General features: G+C 45.6%; 1 protein-coding gene across 1 annotated transcript in view; it reads right to left on the bottom strand.

Annotated features, from left to right (window-relative positions):
- Positions 1-18,335, bottom strand: part of LOC142284451 (cytochrome P450 2J4-like) — a 37,011-nt gene extending 18,676 nt beyond the window's left edge. Inside the window, exons 1-3 of the mRNA XM_075333198.1 lie at positions 18,165-18,335; positions 11,194-11,356; positions 9,010-9,159 (exon numbers count right to left, since the gene is read on the bottom strand). Of these exons, the coding sequence (XP_075189313.1) occupies positions 9,010-9,159; positions 11,194-11,356; positions 18,165-18,335 (484 nt within the window). The remainder of the gene's footprint in view (positions 1-9,009; positions 9,160-11,193; positions 11,357-18,164) is intronic.
- Positions 18,336-19,970: the final 1,635 nt, after the last annotated feature.

Genomic DNA, 19,970 nt, shown 5'->3' with positions numbered 1-19,970 from the left:
TAACTGGTGCCCTCGGATGCTGTGAGTTCGGGCCCTTACCCGGGTGTGTAGTTCAGGTGCTTTTCTCCTGCCTGATGTCTGTGTCTGCTCCATGCACAGGTCCGGACCGGATCCAGACAGTCGGCACGGGCGGGCCACTACCCTGCCCTGGTCCACCTCGGGTTCCCCGCAAGTGGCTGGCCTATTCCTGTGGCCCTCACTGCCCCTCTCCCCAAGCTCCATACCGGAACTCTTTCCAGACTCGACACCTCCTGCAGACCAGTGATGTGTCAGTCGCGAACGATCCGACACAAAGATCCGGCTCCCTGCTGTGACTGTGACAGGAGCCGGATCACCAAAGTGAGCCACTAAAATTGCTAAATGGCTCTTTTCGCCGCTGAAACCCCGCCCACCCGCGTCTAAACCCCGCCCACTCTGCGATCTAATTGGTCCCTTGTAAGTGGGCGGGGTTTAGCCACGGGTGGGCGGGGTTTCAGCGGTGTCACTATAATCTTAAATATGTGTTCACCTTGGGTGAACATATATTTAATAAGGAGCCGAGAACGATCTGAATAAGCCGGCTCTTTTTGGTGAGCGGAGCCATGGGAACCGGATCACCAAAAAGAGCCGGACTGCCCATCTCTACTGCAGACTGCTCACTGCAAAACTGGAAACTCCCTATATAGTTCCCTCCCAAACACTTCAGACCTCTCGGCTCCGAGCACTGGTGTTGTGTGTAACTGTGTTGGAAACTCCCCAAGGGAGAGTGAGATCTGCAGCAAAAAGATGGATGCAGACCTCTCTGACACCCTGGTTTTGCCAGGGCATCACAAAGATTCATATTCTTTAATATCAGCACACGTGATCGCCCAGCAGCCAGCTTTTTGCAGCAGCTGGATAATCACATGTGCTGCTATTAAAGAATATAAATATTGGGGTGTGGCCTGACTGCTGATGGTGCTGGCTGCATAACTCCTGAGCTCCTGTGCAAGCTGCTCTTAAATCAGCTCAAACAGATTTATTCCTCCTCTCATGACCTGGGGTGAAGGTTTCATTTGCGAGTGCCCAAGGAACAAGATGACCAGAGGGAAAGCTGCAAATTGTCCATCCCCAGCCAAACTTACAGATTTCTTCCTCAGAGACGGCAGCATGGTGAAGGGAAAGATGGCACCATCCCCTGCTTCCCCTGCTTCCACTTCTTCTCGCTCCTCCAGAAGAGCCTCAGTGGCGGCCTCTGACACGGCGCCAGACCCCACAGACATCCCGCTGACGAGGAAAACAATGCAAAGCCTGCTGGTTGCACTGAGATCTTCTTTACAGGAGGATCTGAGAGGTATGCTGACGGGGATCCAAAGAGACATAACGGCTATAGGGGACAGAACGGCTCACTTAGAATCTAAGATGGCGCAGCTGACCAAATCCCATAATGATCTTATAGATGCCCATTCTGCTTTAGAGGATCACGTTATCAACCTACAGGCTAAAGTTAGTGATTTGGAGGATCGGTCCTGCTGCAACAATGTGAGGATCCGCGGAATCCCTGAGTCGGTATCTGATGGAGAGTTGCCGGAATATTTGCAGGGCCTGTTATCTGTGGTGCTTCCTGAGGTTGAGTCAGCCAGCCTCATGGTGGATCGGGTTCACAGGGTGCCTAAGCCCAGATCGCTTGGAGCTGACATCCCACGAGATACCCTAGCCCGACTTCATTTTTTCAAGTCTAAAGAAGCCTTCTTACAGGCCCTGAGGAGACAGCCGGATCTACCCCAAAAGTATGCCGCCCTTGTAGTCTTCCAGGATTTATCTGCAAGGACACTTGGAAAAAGAAGGGAATATGCTCCACTTACCAAAGATCTCAGAGATGCTGAAATAAAATACCGATGGGACTTCCCAGTCAGTCTTTCAGTTTCATATAATGCTACCCTCCATGTTTGTCGGTCTCCAGCCCAACTAGCAAAATTGATGGAATCCTGGAACATTTTCCCACAGCCTGGTGCTGCAAGCCGTTCATAGGGTAATTCTCAGATGGCAAAGATCTCAGAGGAATGGATCCAATCGTGATGTAAAGAGCCAGCTCACCGATGCTCAAGATCCTGGTCTGTTGTTTCGTTTTCAGTCTTTTTTTTATTGTTACCAGGTGCCCCCAAGTGGCTCAGTTTCATTTTCAGCCACCAGCTACCCCCCTTTGTGGTGGTGGTGAAACAGCTTTTCTGATAAAGCTGTGTATTTGACTGTTAAGGTCCAGTCACACATAACGAGATCGTGAACGAGATCGCAACTACGTCACACTTTCTGGATCGTTTATGAGTCGTTGTTGAAATCGCATGTTGGGTGTCACACATAACGAGTTTATGAACGAGCATGCGTCCCGTATAACGATCTTTCAAATCGCTGGGACCCTGTCACACAGCAACTATGTTAACGATTCCAATCCCATTAGGGGCGTAGTTAAATGCAGTGAGTCACGTAGGCGTGCATTTGCGTCGCCTTTTCCATACCCCCCTCCGCTTTCATTGGCGGCCAATACTGCGTTCTGATTGGGCATGCAGGGGGCGTATCTAGCGGTTAAATTTTGGATCGCGTCACCCTTTGTCACTTCTTTTGCGCTTTGCTTTGAGATAGAACCTGCGTCTCCACCCTGATTCCTTCGTCCATTGTACCCGGTCGCTTTGTTGGTGTGTTTTTCGGATCGAAGCCGCACCTGCACCTGGAGCTAACCAATCGGTGCAGAGAGGGGCGCGGAAACGGGGACGCAACAACACGCCTTCATGCATCTCATCTAGGTCGTCAACGAAATCGTTAATAGGGTGTCAAACATACAGATTCATGCAGCCCAGCAGGACTCCAACGAGCCAGAAATGGCCCAAGCTGTTCGGCATCGATCAGCGATTTCGCAGCAGGGGGTGAATCGTTGGTACGTGTCAAACGTGACGAGATCGCAATTGAAGTCGTTCTTGCGTCACAGAAACTGTGACGTAGTAACGATCTCGTTTACGATCTTGTTATGTGTGAAGTGGCCTTTAAGGTTTACTGTATTGTGCTTTAAGTCCTGTTTTCTACATGTTATTCTTGCTATTCACTGCTCTTTTCCTTTTACTTATCCTGCTCCATCCCCCCTCCCCACTCCCACCCCCCCTTCCCTCCCTCCCCTCCTCACCTCTCTCCCTTCCTTCTGATACAAGTAAAATATATATATTTGTACCGTGTTAGCCAGTAGAGATAAAAAAAATTGTTCTGTTTCATATAACTTGTTTTTTTTTTTTTTTGTTTTTTTTTTACTGCACTATTCTAAGTCCTGTTGTGTATAAATATGTGACTCTTCAGATTTTGTGTTATACCATGCCTGATGAAGAGACCTGAGTAGTCTCGAAAGCTTGCAATTACTACCATCTTTTCAGTTAGCCATTAAAAGGTATCAACCACTGAGGACTCTGTTCTTTTAAACAATTTTTTTATCCCTTCCTTCTGGTAACATGAATATTCTAAACAAACTGTAATGGGGTTAAAGTTCTTGTCGTTGAACACTAAGGGGTTAAACTCCCCGGCCAAGCGTAACATGTTATGGAAAGAGGTCCACAAGACAAATTGTGATATTTTATGCGTCCAGGAGACTCATCTTATTGCAGCAGACAATTTTAGGCTGAACAATCGGTTGTTCCCGCATAGTTTTCATGCTAACTTCAGTAAAAAGCGGGCTGGGGTTAGTATTTTTTATAAAACATACAGTGGCATTTAAGCTAGACTCTGTGCATTCTGACTCAGAGGGCAGGTTCCTGATTTTAGTGTGCTCCCTGAACAATGTCAAGTATACTCTGGCCGGGGTTTATGCTCCTAATATAGGACAAATCGGATTTTTGCGGAAATTCCTAAAATACTTAGATCAAGTGGCAGTGGGCCATAAAGTGATCTGCGGAGATTTCAATGTCCCTGTTTCAAAAACAGCTAGACTGTTCCACTAGTACTGCCCACAGAAAAGAAATTGGCCAGCTTATAACACAGCATTACCTACATGATATTTGGAGATACACCCATGCTGAAGAAAGGGACTAAACGTATTATTCAGCTAGATGCTCCTCTTATAGCCGCATAGACTATTTTTTGGTGCATAGTAGCCTCCTTGCAGAATGCACAGAATCTCAAATAGGAGTCATATCATGGTCCGACCATGCGTCCGTCTCCCTAACAATTAATGAGCGCCACAATTCCCCAATCTTTCATAGATGGAAAATAAAGATTTCTTACTCCCCAAACAGCATGTTATACAAGAAATAACTGAGGGGTTATCAGAGTATTTCGTCCTGAATGATAACAATTCAGTCTCGGATGAGATCCTTTGGTCCTCTCATAAGGCGGTAATTAGGGGAATTTGTATTAAAATTGCTGCTATGGAAAAAAAGAAAAGAGAACAGTTGACAGCGAATATTCTTGCCCCGATCCAAACCTTAGAATCCCTAAATAAAACTGCCCCCTACCCTCGCGTTCGGCCCAATTAAAAGAGCTGAGGTCACAACTAAGGCAAATTCTTATCTCCAAATATGAAAAAGATCTTAGAGCTTTAAAAATCAAACATTACTCTTTGGGAGATAGAGCTGGATCCATTTTAGCAAGGAGGGTTAAAAGCGGGGAAATGAAGTCCAGAATTGAAATTTTTGCAACCCAGAGGGCTCCATAATCAAAAATCCTATCCATATTGCAAATGCCTTTGCAGACTACTACCAAGGCCTTTACAATTTAAAAGATGACCTGAACACCCCGCAGCCAACAGAGGCAGCTATTAATGCCTTTCTGGAAAAATTATGTGGCGCCCTGGACAAGCCAGGGGCCACAGAGAACAACACCAACACACCCCACACTCCCGGTCAGGCACACAGACACAAAACTCTTGTTGCCTTCCTCCAGGGGCTGATGATCACACCAGGGGGGTGGGCCAGGCGGTTGGCCCCGCCCACCGAGGAGTTCACAGTCCTGGAGGCGGGAAAAGCAGGCAGATTAGGTTTGGAAGTGAAAGTGAGAGGAAGTGAAGTGGCAGTTAAGCAGCCTGAAGTTGGTCCGGGTGTGTGGCCCGGACGGATCAGCAAGGTTGGCAGACGGTGGTGACCGTCTGCAGGAGTGGCCTATCGGAGTCTACCGTAAGGACCGTGGACGGGCGGTGGCCCGGCGGTACCGGACCGGTACGCAAAGAGAAGTCAGCACCATCTGGCAGGGGCTTACGGACCCCGGCAAGGCTAGGAGTCACCGTGAATTTGCCAAATCCGTTAGCGAAGGGAACCTCCTGGGTTTCCCAGCAGCCAAGTCCCGAAAGAAGGCAACCGTCCATCCAAGAGAGGGAGACACCGCCACCGCCAAGGCAACCGTTTCTCAGGGCCAGAGCCTGCGGGCAAAAGGGGCTCTTCCAGCCCATATCCAAGCTGGGGAGCGGGTTACCGGTGGGAACCCAATCGGAACCATCTACCGTACATAGGTGCAGGGAAAGGCAGTCACCATCAACCTGCCGGGAGAAACAACACCGCAGCCATCTGTGGGACCCGTCCATCCAGCCGTGTGTTTTACCGAGAACTGTGTCCTCATCATTGGCTGAGTGAGTACCACCGTGCCGTGCGACACAGCGCTGCCCCCGCGACCCTGCACCTCACCAGGCCCCGTAACCCGCCTGCCGTCCATCCCTACCCCATCACCGGGCCCCGGGACAACCAACCCCCTACCCACGGAGGGGAGAACTAACATCAAAGCTGCTCCCTGTCACCGCTCCCGGGATCCCCGTCCAGAGCAGCGGTGGTGTCACAACTTCACCACAACCATGGGTGGCGTCACGGACAATAATCAAATCCCCACAATCAAAACCTATTCCCTTTTCACTCACGGGCGAGGAGCGCTGCTTGAGTCCCCGGGATCCGGCCCACCGCTCGAGCCACCACCGAGCATCAGCAGACGCAGCAGCAGCGGCCGGACCCAAGCAGTGGGAGAGCGCAGCGTCCCCTCCTCCGCCCGCGACAATTACAGCTACCAAGCCTGTCTCAAGCGGATCTGGAGATTCTAAATGCCCCTTTTTCTCTAGAAGAAATCCAAAAATCGGTCAAATCTAGTAAAACACATTCTGCTCCAGGCCCAGATGGCTTTTCTAATTCACATTATAGACAGTTTGTAGATCTCCTGGGCCCTTATATGTGCAGGACATTTACATATTGGCAAAATATGTCAGTCAGTCAGTCAGACCGGTATGTCGGTCGCCCCTTCCAACTTAGAAGCCATAATTACTACTTTCCCAAAACCGGGGAAGCCCCCCACTTCTCCAGGTAACTTACGCCCTATATCGCTGCTCAACTGTGATCTTAAAATCTATGCAAAAATGTTGCCCTCCCATCTACATGGGGTCCTTCCCTTCTTGATAGCTCCAGATCAGGTGGGGTTTGTAGCCGGAAGGCAGGCTAAAGATGGGACCAAGCGATTGATAGACCTTATAGCTGTGATAGAGAATAGGAAGGTCCCCAGTGTTCTCCTGTCCCTAGACGCGAAAAAAGCATTTGACAGGGTGCACTGGGGGTTCCTAAGGAGTGTTTTGGAGAAATTTGGATTTCAGGGGCCAATATTAACAGCAATTCTCTCCCTGTACTCTAACCCTAGTGCCAAGGTTCTCGCCTCAGGGTTTGCCTCGCGCAGCTTTGCTATATCCAATGGTACCCGCCAGGGGTGCCCCCTTTCCCTGGTAATTTTTGCTATGGTGGTGGAGCCTCTGGCGGAGTACATTGGATGCATAAGGGTATTGTGGGGGTGTCAGTAGGTAAAGTTGAGCATGTTGTGGGACTGTATGCTGATGATATAATTATTTCCTGTTCAGAAGTACAAGGTTCTTTACTTAATATTTTATCGATTCTTAAGGAATTATCTGCTGTTTCATTCTACAAACTTAATGCAAATAAATCCTTAATTCTTCCTTTTTTTGTTCCCCGGGTCGAAAGAGAGAGGCTCGCCACGGCATTGCCATTTAGATGGGAGGACCACAGTATTCCTTATTTAGGAATCCATCTCACAACAACTAAACAATTGGTATAGAAAAATATCTCAGAGCTGAGTAAAGAACTAGAAAAAGAGCTCTCCCGTTTTTCTGCGCTGCCCCTGTCGTAGTTGGCCAGAATACACTCTTTTAAAATGCTATACCTTCCAAAGTTGATATACCTTTTTAGATGCCTCCCTTTGAAACTTCCGGGATACTCCCTGACAGGTCTACAAAGCCTCATCCACACATTTATTTGGGCTGGTAAGAAATCAAGAATATCCTTACAATCACTTCAACCCCCATTTAGAGAAGGCAGAATGGGTGTGCCTGATGTGGTGTCATATCACAGGGCGGCTGTTCTGGATTCAGTCAGGGACTGGTGGAGAGAGGTGGAGGATCATAGATGGTTGCAGATTGAGGGATACCTCAGTCCACTTGGATCCACAAAAAAGCTGCTGGGGGCATTGATTCAAAATCAGGCATTCCCACATTCCTTTCTGGGCACAGTTCAGGCGGTGAAGTGGCGCTGGAGGGATTGGTCCTCGGAATCCTCGGCCGGTTTGATATGGAGGCTGCCCTTTAAGGACATAAAAGCTTGTGTTCCTGATGTCGACCTTAGGGCTTGGGAACAAATTGGGTCCCTTCGAGTATCAGATTTATTTGACAGGGAATCCTTCTTACCTTTTTCTGAGCTGGTGTCTAAATTCAACCTACCCAGGCAGGTCTTCTACCAATATCTTCAAATTAGGCATTTTTTTAAGCACTTTCCACCTGAGTTCATCAACATCAAGACATCAGTTTTTGGCAGACTTTCTTCTGAAGGACTCGACATCTGACAGGGGCATGTCCTTATTATATCGCCACTTCACCTCTTGATCGGAAGTACAGACTCTATCATACATGACAAAGTGGGAAAGGGAATTATCCCTCTCCTTGCCAACCCATCAGTGGCATGCGGCCTCCCGGGGTGGTGCTTGGGTCCTCCGCCTACCTCAACCATTTGGCGCAGATTAAGAAAGTACACATGGGATGGTATAGGTATCCTGCTCAGATAGCTAAGTTTGCGGAAGATTACTCTCCCCTCTGTTGGAAGGGTTGTGGCATGATGGGGACACTGGGGTACCTCTGATGGTCTTGCCTGGAAATTCTCAGCTTTTGGAATCGGGTCTTCGACCTAATAGCAGAAGTTTGCGAGACTAGGCTCCCTCCCTCACCTCAAATGGTGATTCTACATATGGGTTTAGACACCTTTCCAGCCCTCATTGCTTAGTGCATCTCTCATATCCTAATCTCAGCCAGACAGTGTATCGCAGCTAGGTGGAAATCCCCTGAGATACCAGTTATGGAGGAAATGATTGCTAGAATCACCACGCACTTCCATTATGAAACTCTGTTAGCCAGCAGCTCCTCCTTGGCCTTAAAAATTCAAAAACGTTGGGCAATGTGGTCAGCCTCTCCCTGGGCCTCACCCCCTCTAAAATTGTAACAACCTGCTTGTGTAGTAGGTTGGACTGGCAGTCATATAACGTGTCGTTCGGACCAATTCTGTTTCTTTATGCAATAAGTTAACTTTGTGTATTGTTGTAAGTTATCTTCCCCCCCCCTCACCCACCCATACCTTTCCCCAACTTTTCCAGTGCTCAATATTCATGTGGCCCTGACTCGCCTGTTAGGGCGTTGATATCTCGGTGTTGTATGATGTTATGCCTTTCTTTTCTGTAATGCCTTTCTTCTTGAAAACAATAAAAATCTTTGGATAAAAAAAAAAAGATTATGAATATTCACTGCTCCCCACACCCATAATCCCTGGCGTGGGGAACAGCAAATATGCCGGCAGCTGACGTCGGTGTAAGTGGGCACGCATGACAGTGCCTAAACCACAGGCAGCTTGACTCACATGTCATTTCAGAGAAAAACATTACTGGCAGCAATCACATTGCCAGGTTCTGTTTAACGCTGTCTGTGGTTTGGACAGCAAGAATCGAGTGACAGGCTCCATTTAAACAATAGATAACTAGAGTAAACAAATTTTAGCTGACCTTTCTTGGTTGTAAATAGGTCCACCATACACCTGGCTTCTTTTTGTATCTGTGATTCCAAAGAACTTTTTCCTAGTCCAAGGTTTTTTAGTGTCATCAACCCAAATCGTCTCTGTTGTTTCCATGTGCGTCCATTGGCCATGAAAATGCCTATGTAGAAATGCAGAAGATGTCATTTTTAACATAATATTTTGGAGTGTCTATAGCAAATTTTCCTACAGAGATCAGTGTAAAGACAGGACATTGGTAGGGCTGAGCGGATCCGGATTGTAAAAGTCCAGATCCGCGCAGTTTTAAAGTTGCCCAGGTGCTGGACCCGGGCCTGGGATTCCGGAAGCACGATCCGGTACCAGCACTGGCGAAAATAATTGAAAAATAAAGAAAAACAGAAATAAAACAGTGTTTCATACTTACAGAGACTCTGTGTCATGGCGGCACACTGCTTCCGGGTCACACATTCACTTCCTGTACAGCGCAATAGGCTCATCGCATATACACAGCTTTCCGTACTTTCCCTGCCCACCGGCCATCCTATCGTCTATGATTAGTTGCAGGCAGACACGCCCCCAGCCTGTGACAGCGTCTGCCTGCAGTTATCGTTCATTGCGGCTCAGTCATAGGCTACCCTCACAGCTGGCAGTCGTTCTCTATTGGCTGCTAACTGTGAGATGTAGCAGAGCTGGATGTGTCGTCGTGGGACCTCGTGGGGATTACACCGGACCTGCAGGGTGTTGGGGTTAATAAAGTGGTGAAGGAGGGTGTGTTTTTGTATCTTATTCCAAATAAAGGATTTTTTTCTCTGTGTTTGTACTTATTTACTTTCATGTCCAGGTGAATGATGGAGTTATCTCAAACGCCTGTGCCATCATTAACCTAGGGTTTAGTAGCAGCTGTGCGCTGTTATTAACCCCTTAATACCCTGACTGCCACTGCACCAGGGCACCGGGAAGAGCCGGTATAGCACCGGGATTGTCACATCTAATAGATGTGGCAATACCGGGCGGCTGCGGGCTGAGAATACCAGCCCGCAGCCGGCTTTATCGTGGCTGGAGATGAAAATTAGGGGGGACCGCATGTCATTTTTTAAAAATTATTTATTTAAATTAAAAAAAAAAAAAGTCGCATGCAGTTTCTCTTAGGCCAGAGTCACACATGCGAGGGACTCGCACGACTCGTGCGAGTCTGACAGCGAATCACCGGCACAGCCGCACACACTTCTGACAGGAGTGTGCATGTGTTTCTAGGTACATGCACGCTCATGTTCAGAGAACGCAGGCTGTGCCCCCTGATGTCATGCCAGACTTGTACAAGTCTGACAGCGCATCACCGGAACAGCTGCACACAGACAGGAGCGTGCATGTGTTTCTGTCTACATGCACGCTCACTATGCTGACCCGCAGACACTTGCACTGCTTTGGGCGGGCAAAAGAATGAATATTGAATTGTCGGCTCCGTAAGGAAAAAGTGTGACCCGGAAGGAGTTTGCTGCCATGACACCGCCTAGGTGAGTATACCGCGCGCGCTGCTAACCCCCTATCCCTTCTACCACCGTTTTTAATCTCCGAATTCTGGTCCCCATTGACTTATATGGGCAGTGGATTCCGCAGTGGATAGGACTTTTTTTAATCCGCCGGTGATCCGCCGGTCCCGGTTTCAGGCTAGTTAGGTCAGCTCTAGACATTGGTATTACAATATTGGAAAAAGGACACTTGTTATTTTAAATTAGTGATCCTATAATATATAGTAGCGTTCAATATGTCAGGGCTGCTTTTCACAGCAAATCTTTTCTCTGGAAAGCAAAGGAAAGTCTCCACTGTAGTCTATCTTCCGTTATGCCCTTAAAACCTCTCCATGATCTTTTAGGATGCATTCACACTCTGCTATCATGGTGTGACTTTTTGCCACATCAGCAAAAGATTGCGGAACTGCTGTGATTGCAAGGGGGGGAGGGGAGAAAACGCACCAGCACCACAGCTGCAATGTGTGAATGCACCCTATAACTTGTGCAATGTGTGAATGCACCCTATGGATGGCAATGGCATGGCAATTTAATTCATCATTATCCCCATTGGTGCTCACCAGCTAATTTGCTTATCAGTATGTCTTTTTATAGTGTAGGAAGAATAGGTAAACCATGCAAAGACTCGGGAGAACAGAGCATTTAGAGAAAATTGTAAACAATACCTTTTCCTCCAAGAAGGTCCTTCAATAAACTTGCTACAGGACGGCCAGACAGTGCATCAGAATGAGCGACAATGCCATCTCTTACAGACTTGCATCCATTCAGTACCACAAGAGGAGTCTCCCCAAGCCAGATCGTGTATATGTTCCCATAGGATTTAGCCAACTACATTAAAGGAATAAAAATGTAAGTTTCCAAAACAGCATAAGAATCACACAGGACAATTTAGTCGTCATTGGGGGAGGGGGTGGTTCCTTCACATACAGAAAATGATGGCATATCACTAGGAAATGTTATTTTCCTTGTAGTAGAAAAGTCCTACTGTCCACACTCCTGCAGAGTTAAATTAAATATATACAACAGTTTTTTCTACACAATGACACTGTGTAGACAGGTCCGCCATCAGGGAATTACTGCCCTTACTGGTGTATGGGGCCTGGTGAAGAGTGGGGCCTGGGCCCTGGATATTTGCTTAGCTTTATTAAGTCCTGGGTATGTGTTGCTTCGGCCACTTTACGCTGAGTGAGTGTGAGCTATCACATGGCTAATCTGCATAAAATGTGCTTCAGGGGCGTCCCATGCAGATTAGCTATTTGGTGGTGCCATTCTCAGTTGACGTGCAGCAGCATGATGAGGTCATCATCACACTGCGACCTCATCACACTGGTATGGGCATCGCAGAGCGGTGTCGAGGAATGGTAAGTGTTCTATAGAGGAGCTGAAGATTATATGTCCTGACATTTATGGGTGAGAGGGGGGAAGGGGGAACGGGACAAAGTGTTACTACGAGTTGTAACATGAGAGGAAAAAAGCTGCATAGTAAAAAATGTGGACACACAGCTATTTATATATAAAAATATAAGGCTGACAAAAACAAAAAGGTCAAAAACATGATTGGCAAGAGAAAAAGAATGGATGAAATAAGGGTATGGATATAATAATCCTGTACTTATCCCCAATGTAGTATCAGGACACTGATAATAGAATGCACAGTAAATAAGTATATAAACAGGGCAGTGTCTGCAGATAAATAATATAATCCCAAAACACACAATACCTGACTGTGGAGCCTAACCTTAAAAAGGTAAAGTGACAGTAAGGGGTGCTTCACACATAGCGAGATCGCTACCGAAATCGCTGCTACGGCACGGTTTTGGTGACGCAACAGTGACCTCATTAGCGATCTCGCTGTGTGTGACACTGAGCAGCAATCTGGCCCCTGCTGCGAGATCGCTGCTCGTTACACACAGCCCTGGTTCGTTTTCTTCAAAGGCGCTCTCCCGCTGTGACACACAGATCGCTGTGTGTGACAGCAAGAGAGCGACGAAATGAAGCGAGCAGGGAGCAGGAGCCGGCATCTGGCAGCTGCGGTAAGCTGTAACCAGGGTAAACATCGGGTAACCAAGGTGGTTACCCGATATTTACCTTAGTTACCAGCCTCCGCAGCTCTCACGCTGCCTGTGCTGCCGGCTCCGGCTCTCTGCACATGTAGCTGCTGTACACATCGGGTTAATTAACCCGATGTGTACTGTAGCTAGGAGAGCAAGGAGCCAGCGCTAAGCAGTGTGCGCGGCTCCCTGCTCTCTGCACATGTAGCTGCAGTACACATCGGGTTAATTAACCCGATGTGTACTGTAGCTAGGAGAGCAAGGAGCCAGCGCTAAGCAGTGTGCGTGGCTCCCTGCTCTCTGCACATGTAGCGATGTTATGATCGCTGCTGCGTCGCTGTGTTTGACAGCTAAGCAGCGATCATAACAGCGACTTACCAGGTCGCTGTTACGTCACAGAAAATGGTGACGTAACAGCGACGTCGTTGTCGCTGTCACTATGTGTGAAGCACCCCTAAGTCAATAGAGGGTATAAAAAAAATTGACTGGTTATTGTTATTTTTTTATGACTTTTGTACTGTGTTTTTTTTTATAGTACAGAAAAGCTTTGATTCTGCACTTAAAAAACTGCAGTTCTTTTCTAACGTTCAGCTGGAGAGGGAGCTAACAAGCCCTTTTAACGGTATTACATATGAAGCTAGATAAAATACCAACGTACGTGAAACAGAGCTCTTTAATAAAGGACACGGAGGGGGCCTGGAGAGCACTGAGAAAACTGTATAGTCTCCCTTATTGTCTTTCAAAATTTACCCCGTTGTGGGAGGATCCAAATTTTACTCAAGGGTCTCAAAACAAATTATTTCAAGGATGGAAGCAGAGGGTGATATGGAGGTTGGGTGATTTACTGAAAACAGAGGAGGGGAGAGTTCTGACCTGGGCGGAGGTATCGGAAAAATTTAACATGGAAAATCACCATTACCTACAATATTTACAAATAACAACACATTACACATCAGTGGTAAAAGAGGTTGGGAAGGCTGAGAAGAAGGGGAGTTTTGATGTATTGATTGGTCAGGGAGCGGGACATGAATCCCTTTCGATCATATACCAACGATTGAGAGATCAAGTACAGGGCCCCTGGAAAGAGCAAATATTTAAAACCTGGGAGACTGCTCTGGGCGATCCGGACATCTATGATAAGATTCTAAGGGGGTTGGAATCTGTTAAGAAAGTAATTATAAATGAACAATGGAGGGAGATGCAATTTAAGCTAGTACACAACGCAACATACGCCTTTAATATACCACATAGCAGCTCACCAGTGCATTTCTTGGACCATTGCCCTAAATGTGGACTCCATAAAGCAAAACTGTTTCACTGCATATGGGAATGCCCACAGGTGAGGGGTGTATGGGAGGAAGCGGCGGCGTACATATTGAGGATTTGGAAAGTAGTTATACCCGTCACCCCTCAGGCCTGTTTGTTTCACTGTATAGAAGCCCCTACGGAAACTGACAGAGCAAGTGCTCACATTCCAGGTGTAATACACATAGTATTGCTTGTAGTCAAGAAATGCCTACTTAGGAATTGGCTGATAAGACAGACTCCGAGAAATACAGAAATAGTTGATACCCTAAAAACAATAATGATGTACGACAAACTGGATTCGGAGAAACATAAGGAGAAGTCCATTAAAAGATTCTTCAAAAAGTGGAGAACATTTATTGAGCAAAGCTTCACACAGACGGAAATCACCCAATTAATTAAAGCATTTGAAAACACGTCTTGGTATTGTGTGGAAGACACTGCAGGGACACTAGGGACACTGAAGATGGGGAGCATCCAAAGGACCAACTGAAGGGAACACATAGGTTAGGTTTTTAAGTTAGAGTAAATTATTGTTAAGATAATTCTATGGAGATGAAATTGTTGTGACAATGAAAAAGAAAATGATGTAACAGAAGCATTGTACGATCCGGAGACATTTTATGGAATGTAACAACATGTTCTCTTGTTGATGATATGTGCTTGCTGACATCAAATAAAATACGTTTAAAAAAAAAAAACTGCAGTTTTCTACATGTGTTTTGTTTTTTTTTAAAACCTGTTTTGCTGTTCTTTTTCCAGGAATTTTTGCTTTTGTCAGAAAATTTTGTGGGGTGAATTTTTGAAACAACCATTGTACATAATATCATTCCAGTTGGGGAAAGGAGTAGAGTTGCACCAAGTTTTCAACTTTTTAAAAAAAAGTTGCATTTCATGAGTGTTTAAAACTTGTAGAAAAGCCACATTGAAGTTAAAATTTAATGACTAAAAACAACAACAAAAACTAAACAAACAAAAAACAAACGGAGGGGGGAGTTACAATTGTTTTATGAGTTTGACGCAAGTCAAACAGTCACTAATTGAGAGGTAGTCATGCCGCAAAACCTGGCAATGGAGAGTCAGTCCCTATATTTGTACCACACGATGAATAATGTAAAAAGTAAAATGCAAAAACAAATAGAATTGACAGAGTTGTGATGTTCATATTCCTTCCCGAAAGATGTGTGTAATGATATATATATATATATATATATATATATATATACTGTATATAATATACGCATCTCAATAAATTAGAATATCATCAAAAAGTTACATTTATTTCTGTTATTCAATAAAGTATGTAATATGACGTAGAAGGAAATCTGGTATATACCGCACTGATACTCAATATTGTATTAATATGATTCCTTTATTGTTCGTACAGGTCTACGATTTTCAGAGAATCCTTTGTTCCTTTGATGTCCTGAGGAAGGAGACGGATGTCTCTGAAATGCGTAGACATGTACGAACGATAAAGGAATCATATTAATACAATATGGAGTATCAACGCGGTATATACCCCTTTTCCTTGTACGTCATAATACATGCTCTACATCTCGGGGCTGCAGCTGATCCCACCATCAGATGTGCTACATAGAGGGTGTGACTTTCACAACCTGAAAAGGTAAGTGTACCGGAATCCTTCTTTGTCTGACATCCCTACCGGGTAAGACCCTATTGCGCTCGCTCTTCCACAGTATCTTCTCCTTAATTATTCAATAAAAAAAGTGAAACACATATTATGTAGAGTCATTACAAACAGAGTGAACTATTTTAAGTGTTTATTTCAGTTAATGTTGATGATTATGGTTTACAGCTAATGAAAGCCAAAAAGTCATTTTCTCAGAAAATTAGAATAATTTTCACAAAACACCTGCAAAGGCTTCCTGACCGTTTAAAATGGTCCCTAAAGGGGGCTTTACACGCTGCGACATCGCTAATGCGGAGTCGTTGGGGTCACGGAATTTGTGACGCACATCCGGCCGCATTAGCGATGTTGCTGCGTGTGACACCGATGAGCAATTTTGCATCGTTGCAAAAACGTGCAAAATTGCTCATCGGTGACATGGGGGTCCATTCTCGATTATCGTTACTGCAGCAGTAACGATGTAGTTCGTCGCTCCTGCGGCAGCACACATCGCTATGTGTGACGCCGCAGGAACGAGGAACCTCTCCTTACCTGCCTCCCGGCCTCTATGAGGAAGGAAGGAGGTGGGCGGGATGTTCCGGCCGCTCATCTCCGCCCCTCCGCTGCTATTGGTCGGCCGCTCAGTGACATCACTGTGACGCCGCACGGAAAGCCCCCTTAGAAAGGAGGCGGTTCGCCGGTCACAGCGACGTCGCCGGGCAGGTAAGTATATGTGACGCGTCTGCGCGATGTTGTGCGGCACGAGCAGCGATTTGCCCATGTCGCACAACAGATGGGGGCGGGTACCCACGCTAGTGATATCGGGACCGATATCGCAGCGTGTAAAGTAGCCTTTAGTCTAGTTCAGTAGGCTACACAATCATGGGGAAGACTGCTGACTTGACAGATGTCCAGAAAGCAGTCATTGACACACTCCACAAGGAGGGTAAGCCACAAAAGGTCATTGCTAAAGAAGCTGGCTGTTCACAGAGTGCTGTATCCAAGCATATTAAAGGAAAGTTGAGTGGAAGGAAAAAGTGTGGTAGAAAATGGTGCACTAGCAGCTGAGATAACTGCAGACTTGCAAGAATTGTAAAGCAAAGGTCATTCAAAAATTTGGGGGAGATTCACAAGAAGTGGACTGCTGCTGGAGTCAGTGCTTCAAGAGCCACCACACACAAACGTATCCAGGACATGGGCTGCAACTGTCGCATTCCTTGTGTCAAGGGACTCATGACCAATAGACAATGCCAGAAGCATCTTACCTGGGCCAAGGAGAAAAAGAACTACTGGACTGTTGCTCAGTGGTCCAAGGTGTTGTTTTCAGATGAAAGTCAATTTTGCATTTCATTTGGAAATCAAGGTCCTAGAGTCTGGAGGAAGAGTGGAGAGGCCACAATCCAAGCTGCTTGAGATCTAGTGTGAAGTTTCCACAATCAGTGATGGTTTGGGGAGCCATGTCATCTGCTGGTGTAGGTCCACTCTGTCTTATCAAGACCAAAGTCAGCGCAGCCGTCTACCAGGAAATTTTAGAGCACTTCATGCTTCTCTCTGCCAACAAGCTTTTTGGAGATGGAAATTTAATTTTCCAGCAGAACTTGGCACCTGTCCACACTGCCAAAAGTACCAATACCTGGTTTACGAACCACAGTATCACTGTGCTTGATTGGCCAGCAAACTCGCTTGACCTAAACCCCATAGAGAATCTATGGGGTATAGTCAAAAGGAACATAAGACATCAGATCAAACAATGCAGACGAGCTGAAGACTGCTATCAAAGCAACCTGGGCTTCCATAACACCTCAGCAGTGCCACAGGCTGATCACTTCCATGCCACGCCGCATTGATGCATTAATACATGCAAAAGGAGCCACGACCAATATTGAGGCATTTACTGTACAGACTTTTCAGTAGGCGCCAACATTTCTGAGTTGAAAATCATTTTTGCAGTTGGTCTTATAAAATATTCTAATTTTCTGAGATAATGACTTTTGGGCTAAACCTCAACATTAACAGAAATAAACAATTGAAATATGTCGATCTGTGTGTAATGACTATATAATATATGCGTTTCCCTTTTTGAATTGAATTACTTTTTGAGGGTATTCTAATTTATTGAGATGCACCTGTACATATGCATGTGTGTAAAATAAAAATATACACTATATATCGCCCAAAACAAAATAGTTGTTTCTCCTGGTGGAACGCCACTGTGGGAAAAAACAAAAAAAAGTCTGGCATAAGGGCCAAAACAGGCTGTGACACCAAGGCATTAAAGGGGTTGTCCAATACTCAATTACTATATTTCCCCATGTAAACTAAATACCGCCTCCTCTGGCGCCAGGTTTTGTGTGATGCTGTTATGTCATGTTACTTGAACCCTGCAATGCTCACTAATTGGCTACAACTCTGATGTAAAATTACAGCAACATGTGAGCCCCTGGAGACACATCTCTAGAACGGCGCCGGAGGTGATTAGAGGCTGGAGGCTGTTTTTATTTTATATGGGGTAATATAATAATAGTGGAAAACACCTTTAATACAACCCACTACAAAACAGAATAAAGGGTTGCTTACTTACAATAAAAATATAATACATAATGAAAAGTACACTAACAAGTACACACTTAACAGGAAGCCAAGGACTTACTTTTGTAAGAATCACTGGATGAAGTTTGAAGCTCAATGTCCAGAGGTTACCAATAAAAGGGAAAGGAATTGGTCCAGGTGGAAGGCTCCGTGTGGCCCATAGCACCTTTAGATATTTGATACTAATCAGGCAGGTCAGCAGGATTACAAGCAGCTCAGAGAGGCTTAGCATGGTCACAATGAACTCAGAATCTGGAGTGACTGCTACAGAGAATGTTGTGTTTTCACAGTCTGCTCCTGCCCTAATACATTTATTCGTCAATCCAGCCCTCTTTTTACTGCTTTTCTTATGTTAAACCCTTTTACACACTTAGCATTTATTGCTATGCTGTGTATTTAAAGGGGTTGTCCAGGATTGAGGCTCAAGTCTGCTGTCTCTTTGGCCCGTTTTACACATCCGGCATTTCGCCGAATTCCAGATCCGGCACACATGCAGTACAGTACATTCATTTACAGTGGAAGCTCGACACCATGCGGTTGTGTGCTTCATGCACAACTGCATTTGTCTGCATGGTGTGGCGCTTCCACTGTAAATGAATGGACTGTACTGCATGCGTGACGGATCCGGAATCCGGTGAAATGCCAGATGTGTAAAACGTTCCTTTCTGTGACTGCAGACTTGTGAATCTGCACAGTGTGCGCACTTTCAGTGTTCTCTGGTGCTGGGTGGTCATGTGACCAGAAATATCCGATTTGCATACAACTGTCTATATTTTGACTAAGCATGTATGACGATGTGTCTCAATTCACTCTTATTGAACGATGCCACGCACATCTAGTCCAGTCACGCAGCCATCCACTCCTGGCACAGGAGACTCCTAGCAGTGCATACACTGCGCGCTGTGAGGAATCACAAGTCTACAGTCAGAGGGTTAATCTGCTAATTAATTGCCTTATGAAGAAGTTAGGGCGCAATGTTAAAAGTGCGGCACCAGGCAGAAAATGAACTTTATTTCTCCCTGGAGCTGCTGTCTTTCAGTCATGGACATTAAGCAGCATTTGATGTATATATGAGCTGTGCATAATACGTGGACAGTGGACTTGTGTATAGTCTTAGCCATCCATATATACAGATCCACTGTCTGTATATTATACATGGCTCACCTGTACTTCCTATACACAGCAGACAATAATTTGAGTTATATATACATTATATGTTCCTTACACAATATACACACACATTACAGCACATTTCTGCTCATATTATTTTATATACACTCCCAATTTCCACCTCTTTTGCCAACAGAGGCTTGAATGAAAGTGATGTCAGTGTAGCAGAGCTAAGATTGCAATATATAGACTTCCCGGGCACTGGTTTTGTTTCTGAAACAACCTGCAAACCTGAGTGTCCTCCCGCCCTTCAATGTGAGACTTGCTGGCCAGCTATCAGCTTCTGTAATTTTTCTCTCTATGCTACGGCCTCATTCACACATCAGTATTTTTGATCAGTATTTTTCTGCCAAAACCAGGAGTGTCTCCAAAATACAGAACGTGTCAATCTTACATTTATAGTTTTTCTTTGTAAGTTCCATTCCTCGCTTTGACATACAAACAAAAGTATTAACGTGTAAATGAGGTCTAAGGGCTTGTGTACTAGCTGTGAAAATAACGGACTGCACTCAAACCAATGTAATTCAATGGGGCAGTGCAGGTTATCCAAACTGAGAATAAATATCGAAGCATGCTGATTTTTGCTCCATAAGGCTATGTTCACACATTGAGTTTTTGCTGCTGTTTTTTATGCAATTTATAGGCTGCTTTTTACAGTACCAGCAAAAGCTACACGCTTGCTTTTTTTTCCTGACTG

This window comes from Anomaloglossus baeobatrachus, chromosome 2, assembly GCF_048569485.1.
Source record: "Anomaloglossus baeobatrachus isolate aAnoBae1 chromosome 2, aAnoBae1.hap1, whole genome shotgun sequence".
In the NCBI taxonomy this organism is placed as follows: Eukaryota; Metazoa; Chordata; class Amphibia; order Anura; family Aromobatidae; genus Anomaloglossus; species Anomaloglossus baeobatrachus.
The sequence above is the reverse complement of the archived record's forward strand: the minus strand, read 5'-3'. Positions and strand labels throughout refer to the sequence as shown.